At 32.4% G+C, this 12,395-nt stretch overlaps 1 protein-coding gene across 1 annotated transcript in view; it reads left to right on the top strand.

Annotated features, from left to right (window-relative positions):
* Nucleotides 1-8,987, top strand: part of LOC113516301 (transcription factor hamlet-like) — a 148,268-nt gene extending 139,281 nt beyond the window's left edge. Inside the window, exon 3 of the mRNA XM_031909004.2 lies at nt 5,388-8,987. Coding sequence (XP_031764864.1) covers nt 5,408-6,181 — 774 coding nt within the window. The 5' untranslated portion in view covers nt 5,388-5,407 and the 3' untranslated portion in view covers nt 6,182-8,987. The remainder of the gene's footprint in view (nt 1-5,387) is intronic.
* Nucleotides 8,988-12,395: the final 3,408 nt, after the last annotated feature.

Below are 12,395 nucleotides of genomic sequence, written 5' to 3'. Positions count from 1 at the left end.
ATGCTCGTCTTCATTGTAGCTAGAATCCAGCCATTCACGTCAAGTTCTATTAACATTTAAGGAATTATTACTAGTCATTCAATACTTCTTACTTCTTTATATTATTTATTGTTAAAAGAAGTATTGAGTGACTAGGTTAGATATACAATTGACTAAGCATTCTAAATAATAATATATTATAAATAATAAGAAATACGCTTTATGGTGTAACCTCCTTATTCAAAAAACGAAAAACCTCTTTTAAAAAAATTTTTAGCTTATTAAACTATTTTGTATTCTTCTTTTGCACTAAATGCCGAATTTGAAAAAGTAACAAAACGGTGTAATAGTTAAAGTAAGTTTATAGAAACTTTTAAATTTTATGATCAAAAGGGTAAATATATAATAATAATAATAATAATAATAATAAAATTTATTGCCATTCTTCACAAATTATAATGTACATAAATTAATTAATCAATATATTGTCCATTAATCGTATGCGCCTGGCAATAGGTACAAACTCAGCTTTTGCTGGACTGATGTTCGTTCAGCGCTGATTTTCAGTTTGCACCTACACGGGGCACCGTTTCATTATCAAATATATATATTGATGTAGATATTACATAAAAAATAAAAGAAAACAATACAAAAACTAAAATAAACAAGTATAAAAACAATGAATAAATGAAAAAAAAAATAGAACAAGAATCCAATGTACCAAATTAGTGACAAGAAAAAAAAAAAAAAAATCCTTAATAGTGATATACAATTTTCGATGCACTACATTCGATGACGAGAGCCAGCTCCACGATCCGAGGGTTGCTTCCGCATAAGTAAAATCCTTTTCTTCATTAAGTTTTTAAAATGTAATGGTGTTAAAGGTTGGTGTAAGGGTGGAGGCAGGTCGTTCCAAATTTTTGCGGCTGTAAATTTAAAACCTCCTCTATAATTTGCAGATCTGTGTGGTGGAATTTTTAATATATTTAATCTGCACTCTCGAAGTCCTCTATGATGTCTATTTCTAACCCAGTCCAGTTTCTCGTACAAATATTCTGGCCGTCCACTATGAACAATCTTCTGAACAAAACAAGAGAAATGAAGCTCTCTTCGTGAAGCCATATTCAATATATCATTTTTGTTGTAATATGGTGTATATATAATTCTCTAATTTATTAAGACCTCTTAATTTCTCATTACACGTAGGTGGATAAGAAGAATAATTAATTTAATCTTAATGTGAGAAATTACAGGGCTGAAATTATTATCTAAATGAGATTTAAAAAATAAAAGTAAATAAAAAATATAATAAAATGTATGTAATAAGTATCTAATTATGTCGTAAAAATAGTGAAACAAAATTAAATAAATGTTTCATAAATCTTACTGAAAATTTTTATTACCACAATCATAACCAATCAAATCGGTATACCATTATTGGGTACGCATATATACCAATAGGTTACCAAAACCACAAACAAATAAATCTATGTGGCAGTTTTTGTTTATAATAATTTGTTTGAGTATCCATAACAACAATAATATATGCAAATAGTAATATTAAATATTTAATTTCTATGATTTATCCATTATTAACACAGAGACAAGATATCAATTAAGTATTTTAAATCATACAACCGATACCCATAGGTGGGTTAATAAAATGTTACTCAACATAGGTACCAATCTGAAAATATTATTGTTAATTAACATTCCAACACTATTTATCGAAACAGTATAGTTACGGGTAAAATTACGATGTCACATTTCTATTCGCGGCTCGCCTCGAAAATCTACATTATTATTATACGCTGATAAATAAAGCAATTTATCGTTGAACGCAAAATTTATTGTATGCCAGCAACATAATATTCGAATTCGATAATCGGCACACAGTACATACTAAATCGGATTACGGTAATTTATTGTTGGTATAACTTTACATAACTAACCAGCGAGACGAGTTGGCGTTATTAGAAACGCATGAAATCCAACAAAAGTGAACGAGTGGCGTCTCGCAGAACGAATAAACGATTCAAATGCTAATATATCACAAGGCGGTCGCTTCGTGGTGCCGCTCATTGGCTATGCTATTTACATTAACATATATAACCGTGTTCGCCCCGCCTACCGCGGTGCACGTCACGCGCTTCCGAACGTCATTAATTACACGTAATTAGCGTATCGTGACTTGTGTACTAGAAATATTTAGCTTGCGATGCGCGACACACCTACAATCGATTATTCGAGTTTCACGACAATGTAACTCGGTTTGACATTCGAATTCAATGGGTATATACGATCAATGAAAGTAATGTACTATGTGTTTATTGCATACAAGGTAATTAAGTTAAAAGTAGGTCACGATATAATTTTGACGCGAGCTGTATTGGAGAGTTCAGAAATATGCTATATTTAAGAAACCAAAAAACTGTGTTATCTAAAATAAATTGTTTTATCCTAATAACAGATAGTTCTAGAACAGATAAGCATTTTATTTGTAAACAAAAGCATGATTAAGGAAAAAATAAGACACAATTGCACATTGCAAAGGAAAACGAATATAAATATCGATCGGCTGTTTCTGCCAATTCCCATGTGAAAATGGTACATGTTTGTAGATATGCATTTGATATATGTTATTTACATAGTATTCGAATAGAATGAATTATCTCTTTGTAACAAGTTAAGCGAAAGTAAGTAGATACAGACAGTAATAGCTATTGTTCATATTAGATTTACAGTTGTTCGTTAAAATGCATTCTTTATAAAGTCAAGAATCTATGTGATGTTAATATTTTAAATTTACTCTCATAAGTTTCTTACATCATAAGTTCAATACAGACAGAAAATATTTATATCCAACCCCCTATATTATTTCGTACCCTATTATAAAATGGGTAAACCTTTCATAATCCCATTAAAATTTCAAAATTTCATTCCATCATATTAGCCGTTTACTGTCCATTGCTAAACAGAAGCATCCCCTATAAGGGAGATTTTACCAGTAGTTGCTACGCTTGGCAGACGGATTGGTAACCGCAGATCGGCATTTAGTGACGGCAAGAGGGACGCTGCTGTCCTCAAAAGATGGTTTTTACATTCCCTTAGAGCCTCTTATGACACCCACGAGAAAGGAAGGTGTGGCCCATTCTATGCCGAAACTAAATAGTAATAATAACTTTAGAAATACATATAACATTAATAATGGACTTGTTATTTTTTTATACAATGAAAGATGGTAATCGAACGAATACTCAACTTCATGATAAGCGACAACCAAAACCCATAATTTCTCATAAGAGGCATCACTCGCAGTCAATCCTCGTCATAAAGAAATTGATTCATACGCGTATAATACACAATCATTCGTAACTCAGACATTAATCACAGCAACTAAGTTTGAAAGCAAAATTATTAGATGAAGCAAAAATATCAGGACGACAACTTTGTGTAATGTCTTCCTAAGCTATTTTCGCTGTAAAATTAAAGACAATTTGTGAATGGTAGAAATTGCCTTCAAGTTCACACTTCCTGCGCTGACTGCCATTCGTATTGTTTTTCCATTTCGTATTCGCTAGAGGCCACCGATGGCCCAGTCCGTAGTCACAAATCATAAGCACCAGGCAGGGAATCACGAACGTGCCAAATATGGCACCACGAATGTCAACTTCGACCCTAGTTCCAACGATTTATGCCGAGTGCTTATGGTGCAAATTAGTCGCACGTCGACGTAGGCGTGCACACACAAATTTGTGCTTTTTTCTTTTTTGAAAGGTTACAAGTTCAAAGTTACATAAAATTGAACATTTGCGTAACTTTTGAGCTTGTTTATTACGAGTGCCAAAGGAAAAAATAAGAAAGCTGCAGACAGGAACTTGTTTTCATTTTGAGTTTAATAAGATACATTACTAAATACCTACAAAAGAAAATTTTAACCAAAATCTCTGTATTAAATGATATTCCTTTCATAGTCAAGATCCTATAAATATTTTATATCCTTTTTTAATATTAAGTCACTCATCGCATTAACTTACTTCAAACTATATAACTAAATAAAAATCTTTAAAGGTTGAAGAACATTTTTAATATGAATTTCAAGATCTATATTTCATAACTTCGTACAATGCTTAGAAATATCAATCTTTAGCGAATCAAAACCAGATCAAAACTCATTGTCCCCAAATTCCAAAAACGTGACTTGTGCATTTAGAAACAAGCGATCCATCAGCCTTATAAGTGGTAATGAAATCGTAATGTAGTTAACATAGATGGCGGTATCACCTGACTGTATCTGCGCCGGCGCATGCCAACAATGATCGTGACGATACGTGGGTGATGCGCGCACTCTTATCAATCATTTTAAATGAAGTTGTCCAATTTATTGTAGCTTTATTATTATTGATTATAAATTTTTATTATGACACTAGATATAGAATGTGTTGACACGTGGGCAGCAAACGATAGGTGAGAGGGCGTAAAACAATCGCAGTTTACACTTCAATAAATGGTTTCTATTAACATCGATGAAAGATCAGAAGCATCGATTTGATTAATTAAGAATGTTTTATATATAAACAACATAATAGTACATTCACCAAATCATTAAGTAAAATTCTTCCTTACTTCAATGCTGTTATCAGCGGTCGTGTTGTTATACATTGCAGCTTTATTCAAAAATATACGTTTGTAAATGATCTAAGTATTTCTAAATAATTTATAACATTCAAATAAGGAAATTTGAAGAGAAATTTCACTAGTCAAACTCCAATTTACGTAAGTGCCTCGCCTATCTACGATATCGAACAGTTCATTTGCAGATAGTTTATACTTACATATACGACCGATAAAGTGACTTTAATGATTAAATCGGAAACATCGGTTTCGGTAGCGAATGCTCTAGTTCTCGATGTTGTAATATAGAGGGCGTGGGCGTGCTCGGTACGTAGGTGCACTGTTGACATCGATCAGCCACCCACCCTTCTGAATTTCGCAATATAGATGTTTTAGAGGTTTTTAGCAGATTGCTTGATATGAAGTTAAGGTTAAGATATTGATTAACAGGTTTCGATTGTCGTGAATCATGATATATTTCTTCTCGTTTTTGTATAGGTTGATATTAACGTCAGTAATAAGCATATGTCTTTACGTTGTTTTCTCTATAATAATGACGCATTAAACAGCGTCCGACCTTAATATCATCATAATTAGGATTCTAAAAGAAATTACATATGTTTTCATGTCTTAATGTCATAAAAATTATCGTAAAAACTTAAAATCAAAAGGAAATTTATTTCTTCGTAGTTACTAATTTTTTATTTTTATTTTTTTACATTGTAGAAGTGACTTTTTTATTAGATATTGTAGTAATACCAACAGTAAAACTTAATACCAAAATGTTGTTACAGGTCGGTGGCGCACGAGCCCGATGAGCGCGTGCGCGGCGGCCGCCATGCGCGAAAAGCACGCGGCGCCGCGCCGCCTCGCCTCTCCCCCGCCGTCCCCACACGAACACCACAGCCCCCTTGGCTCACCACGCGCCGACGAACCACTCGATCTCAGAGTCACACACAAACGTCCGCCACGGTTAGAAGATGAGAACTGCAATTTAATCACCCCTTCACCGCCGCCACACCCCACGCACCCAGCGCACCCTGCTCATCCAGCTCTACTACAATTCTGTCGTCGGCTGCCATTAGCTTTACCGGCCTCGTTTGGCCGCTACCCGTTCCTCCCAGCTGCAGCAGCAACGTTACTCGCTCCGGGTACACCAAGAGCACCACCTATTCCCCCAAACCCTGGTGCCCCCAGAGCACGGGATAGGTATACGTGCTCTTATTGTGGCAAAGCATTTCCTCGCAGTGCTAACCTGACGCGACATTTACGGACGCACACTGGTGAACAGCCTTACCGCTGCAAGTACTGCGAGCGGTCGTTCTCCATATCCTCGAATTTACAGAGACACGTAAGGAATATACATAATAAGGAGCGGCCGTTCCGGTGTCGTCACTGTGACCGCTGCTTCGGTCAACAGACAAATCTCGACAGACATCTAAAGAAACACGAGGCGGAGAATGGAGACGAAAGCCGTCGGAGATCTCCTGATGAGACATACTTCGAAGAGATCAGATCGTTCATGGGCCGAGTGGCGCCGGCCCGCCGCGCCGCTGCCGCCGCTGCTTCTGCCGCAGACCATACCTGATAGTGGTATGGTCCAAATGCAACCTTCGCCGTTACAATAATCTGGTCGATACATCCAAATGACTTTCGTGTATTTTATAGAACTTTTGTTGATTGTATGGGTTGTTAGAGTACATAAGAGCATTAGATCGCGCAAGAAAGATTGTTGACCATTTTGATTGTACATTCCAAACTAAATTAAAAGTGACCTGATTAGTTAGGTACTATTCAAACACAGTCACTTATACGTTACTTAAAAAAATGTAAAAGTAATATATATTTCCTTACTTAAGTTACTACTATTTGTTTCAATTGTTGCCGTCTTATAATAAAATAGAACACAAGGGCGTTATCCTTTGATAATTTATTTTTACTCAATCATTTATATAATTCAGTCATATCAATATAATCCAAATGTTAAGACAACATTGTTAAATAAAAATTTGTTAAATCTTATAAAAGTCGTTCATATCATACAAAAGGGATCAATTTAAATGTGTAATGTATTTTTAGACGATTAACATGTTGTACACATACAGGGTTTAACATTAACATTTAACATGTTCTTACATCATATTTTAAAAAAGTTATACAAAATGTTACGAATGTATGAAAATGCGGTTCAGAAGTACTGTATATTTTAGGCCCACCGTGCACATAACGAGCGCACACAAATAAAAATGCAATATGTACTCACGTGTACTAATCTTTTCAACCGCACGATTTAGTTTATATTTAAAATATTCATTATAGTTATATAATTTCACAAAGACGGATAAAGCGTGATTGTTGTTATAATTATTTAAACTTATCATTTATTCACTTTTTTGATTTAAAGCTGCATAATTAAACAAACAGATTCATAGGATGCAATAAAATTATCAGTAATCAACAATTTGGTGAAATAATAACTATATTTAATAATTAGATTGTAATATAAAGTGATAATGCATCTCATGTACTTATTGTAAATATAAAGCCTTCGTTCAAAATAGGTTAATAATGTTTAGTGCGCATACCGAATTTTTCACTACCGATAGTAATAGAATGTACAAGTATATTCCTTGTCATAAAAGACATAAATATTAATATTAAGTATTCCGAGAGTGTTCGATAAAATAGTATAATAAGTTATAGATAATTAAATAGATATTATATGTATATAAGTAGTTTCTTTGTATACGTTTCTTTTTTGTAAATTTTGCTTTGATTGTAATATAATTAGTGTATTAGTCTGAAAGGAAACGCCGGTTACCAATAAAAATATAACTTGTTGCTTATTGAAGATATTATAAATATTTTTTTTATATATAAATTGTTGTAGAGATTGTCTAATTGCTCGGAAATTTATATATACTTATATACTGCGTGTTGCGTAAATTATTTCGTTTTTAGTGTGGTGACAGTTGCAAACCAACAAATGTGTTTCCCTGTCATCACCGACATCTTTGTTAAGTTTCAAATTTTACGCAAATTAGATATGTTTTTGTCATATTTTGAGATTTTAAATTAGACGTTGTATTAAACAATTAGAGATTAATAAAATATAAATTTCAAAATGATGTAATCATGCTTTCCAAATTACTAAATTTAAGATAACTATAGAACTGTGATTTTAATTTATTACTGGAAATTGGAATTGTATCTAACACGTTCTTACTTTACATTTGATGATTTGTAAAGTCCATCAAAGAGAGTACTATCATTGTCTAAACGTTCCTTTAAGTATAGATAGATCTCTATTATTGTTACGATTTTAAAGTTTACTATATTTCCTTATTATTTTTTAAACAACATTCATATTAACAATAGCGAAGCAAATAATTAAACGATAAGATAGAGAAATGTATTCCATTATTGGAGACGTAATTTTGTTGATCTAACCACATCTTACCATTATATCGCACAGAAAAACGATTTATATAATGAGAATCTGTCACTATATAATGTTTATCTAACTATGTTTATTAATTAGACCTAAATTACATATATAAAAAATAAATTCAAAATTAGAATTCAATGTTGTTACAAACGTGATTATTAATTTAATATTATAAAAAGTTAGGATGACCTAACTTTTTTGCTTATATTCAGACCAAGCGATAGATATATTGAGATTATGCTAATTTCTTTATACCTAAACATGACTTTTGTCTGTGATAGATACCCTAGCTTTTAATATTTGATTTGAAAAATCTATCTACATTTTCAAGTTACCGTACGGATAAAAAGAATCCAATGCCAAAATCTAATAATTCTAATTCATTTAAAATCTTGAAATTTCGACTGCGTGTTAAAATAAAATTCATCCCTAAGTCTTTGTTTTGCATAAAATAATGTTATCATTTTTAATTTGTTGGTGTTTATTTTTTAGTTATTAATACAGTCTATTTATTTTTATCAAAATACTTCAAAAATACATGTATATATAATATCCTGGAGTTTATTTTTCTTGTCGAGTGGTCTGGATACAATAAACAACAACATTTACCTGCAACCTAATCCTTAACTGATTATCGCACGAACAATTATTGTCCGCATAATAATAATTTAAGTATATAGTGTGAAATCTGAAACATGCCTACAGAATCTCATTTTGTGTTGTTATATATAACAAATTAATTAAATCAAATGTTACCTATCACACAGATATGCCATGCCAACATGTTTCAAGATGCTTGGACAAACATAAGATGCTATTTAACTTATCGTAGAATGGATAAGTAATAGAGATTATTACCTTTATTGTTTTGTACTTTTGATACCTTTTAGTCGATCAAAGGTCACCGATTTACCTTGTCAAAATGAATTAAATAACAATAAATTGATTTTTGTATTTTCATTTCTTATTTTCGCTGCCCTAAACTTATTATGCCATAACAAATATATCTATATTGATGATTGGTGTCATCAACGCTACTCATAATTAAATATTGATATCATTTTAAGACAATTTAAGACAAAGAAAACGCGACTCATTTAATGGTATTTGGTTACCGCAGAGCCTGAATACTAGAAACACCAGAGGAATTGGCATTTTGTTCCACATTTTTATGAATTTTTAATAATTCTTAATTACATGCGACAAAATTACACAAAAACCTGACTGTACAACTTTTTGGCCCTTAAATGCCAAAAAATTATTTTGTGTAGTTTTTCTATAGCTAAGGTACTGGGTTTAAATGACTGTTTTTTGTTTTGAGAGTGGGATATTGCAATGAAAAACACAGACATAATAGCAAGCTGGCAACGCGTGATAGATACTCATATTAATTTGTATGATGTGATATTTCTAATAGCAAAATGACAACGCCTATCGCAGGTGTTATTTTATATTTTGTGATGTTCCTAGTGTTGTTCTTGTCTGTAAGTGACAATTATCACTTTGACTCATAGGGTATTCTGTGATATCCATACTCGTATAAGTATCCATCAGCTACTGTTACCATTTTATTTGTTTGTCATTCTCTTGACACATGAGACATACAGGTAAGATGTTACATTTTAAATAGCATAAATATATGTTTTGCCATACATAGATGCCTCATATTATTTTTATCCACATTATTTTACAACGTTATTTCTATCAAATGATGCTTGATGAGACTATTTCAAGTTACATATCTATATAATATTCAAGTAAATCACCTGTCAAAGTACAAAATATTATTAGTAAATATCTATGTACCAATAAATGTTATACTCGTGAATATATGTAGATTCCTACAAATAGCCCTAGCCGCAATCGCTGGGTGCCGCGGGCGCGTCTCTTGCGCAGACTCACGAACGTTTACGATATGATTATGCTTTATTGCCATTAATTTGCGACAAACGACACCGCCCTGTACCATCGATATCGCTCTGTTGGCAAACCAGTGAATTTATTGTCTTAATTAGATAAAGACGCAAAATTATAGTGCACTAGGTGATGCCCGCGACTTTATCCGTGTGAGTTAGGATAAAAAGCATCCAATTTATAAATTTATTATCTAGAATATATAGTCTGTAAGTGTATAAATAATTAAATATTTTGTTATTTTGATTTAAAAACTAACCTACTGAACCGATTTAGATACAATTTCTAAGGGATTAAACTGTAAGTATATCCTTTAAAAAAGAGTTCTCCAAATCGGTTAAAAACTAACGGAGTTATGGAGTAGTATAGTGTAGTGTAGATTGGACTCTCTTTTCTACGCTTAGTCTCTCATTTGGGCCGTTATGCGTATGAGCCATGGCTAGTGCATAATTAGAGAGTAACGAACATAAAAAAACTACAACTGAATTGAGAACTGCCTTCTTTTTGAAGCCCGTTGAAATTCATTCAAATACATTCAACTATTTACTACCACTTCTTTAAAATAATATTTTGTACAAATATTCAATAGATATATAAGTAGTAACCTATAGTTAATATTGACTTGATATGTATTATTTATTTATTTATTTCCTCCAAAAGATTACAATAGTAAACTTATGACAGATACAAACAATTACAAGAAATGATCATAGTTATAAAACAATATATTTCGGAGTTATAACAGAATATGAATATATTATTACTCCGTCTTCAATTTCATTATGTTTCTTTCATCTCTAGAAAAACATAACAGATACTAAGATAACAGAGGACAATGGACACTGCGGTGCAATTGGAATATTAGAAATAAAACTCAATACCAACCGCTTAACCAGCGAAGCGAAATAATAATAAATTTATATAAATAAGAATCAACAACCGATACAGAAAAGTTCTTGAATGGTGACACCGACGAGCAAATGCAGTGTAGGACGACACCTCAAAATGGAATGACGACCTCAAATACATTACAGAGCATCAGTTCATGCAAGTCGCTCAGGACCGTTATTTATGGCAATCTATGGGAGGCCTATGCTCAGCAGTGAACGGGTAAAGGCGGGTGATGATGATGATGATAATGATAATGATGTAGGACTTATAATATTAATAAGGATATCCTTATATCTAGCTAATACTAACATGAAGTGAGTTTGTTTGTTACATCTCTAATGATTCAACTAATCAGATTCAATTTAATACACTTTTTGATATACACGTAAGTACTTTTTTTTAATGGATGATAATGGAATGGCAATCCCGCTTGCGCTAACGATACACGCTGACAGAGCACCAGTGAGGGATGACAGGTGAAAAAGAAAAGGTTTGGTCAGTTACATCTGAATACACCTGGGATTCAGCACGATGGTTCCCAAGGAGAACCACGTGGAGGTCGACCTGACAAGATATATTGATAGCAATGGGACTGATAATCCGCATTACAAACAATCCCTCTCTACGCGTAAGTACTACAAGAGATGGAGAAAAACATAGGCCACATTTTATCCCGGTTAATTATACAGAACCTATAGAGGTATATATAGAGGTAGGTATATATAGATATATAATAAAGTTGTTATAATTATACGTAATTACTAGTAAGACCCACGGGAAAATTATGGGTGTTGTAAGTCGTGGGATGGGCAGCAGCGTACTAACCCACCTGCCAAGCGTGGCAACTACTGACAAAACCCTCTTTAAGATATATTTACTTACTATAACTCTTATGAAAACGACTCATGCGAATAAATGAATAGATAGTGAATTGTATTTGTAACATTTGAAATCTCAGTACCCACCTACTACAATATCCGTATAAAAAACAACCAACACATAAACTTAATATAGCAACACCTAAATCACGCCTCAACATATATACGAGTACATATGAGGCAACAATTCTAAATCATCATTGCATATTAAATTAATACATAAATCACAAACAAAACTTCTCAATCTTTCTTTCGTTATTTAGTTTTTATTATGCGCTTACGCTTTTTAATTAATATATCTCAAGTAAGTGGTTATTAACTTCAATAATCTCGAGACATTATCTAGATTGGAGATCACGTTTTTAACTGCCGATAGCAAAGCAGTTGCGTTAGAAAGGTAAAACATATTTCAAGGACATAACATTGGCATTTCTTTATTCAAGAATAATGGATACAGTGGCTTACTTTTATATAACAAAGTGGATTATTAGATGCGATATTTTTGTTTCAAATAGTTATTAAAAAAAAATTACCTAAATTTAAATTGCTTTAATTCAACTGAACTTTTTATTGCATTTTCTCAATAAAAATGTATTATCTAAATAAAAATTAAAAAAAAATCTTCTTTACCAAGAAAATTAAAAGAAATTAATATCATATCACAGATCACA

The sequence above is a fragment of the Galleria mellonella genome, unplaced genomic scaffold, assembly GCF_026898425.1.
Source record: "Galleria mellonella isolate WM207_F2 unplaced genomic scaffold, CSIRO_AGI_GalMel_v1 utg74, whole genome shotgun sequence".
NCBI classification, from domain to species: Eukaryota; Metazoa; Arthropoda; class Insecta; order Lepidoptera; family Pyralidae; genus Galleria; species Galleria mellonella.
This window is presented reverse-complemented; position numbering and strand designations above follow the sequence as displayed.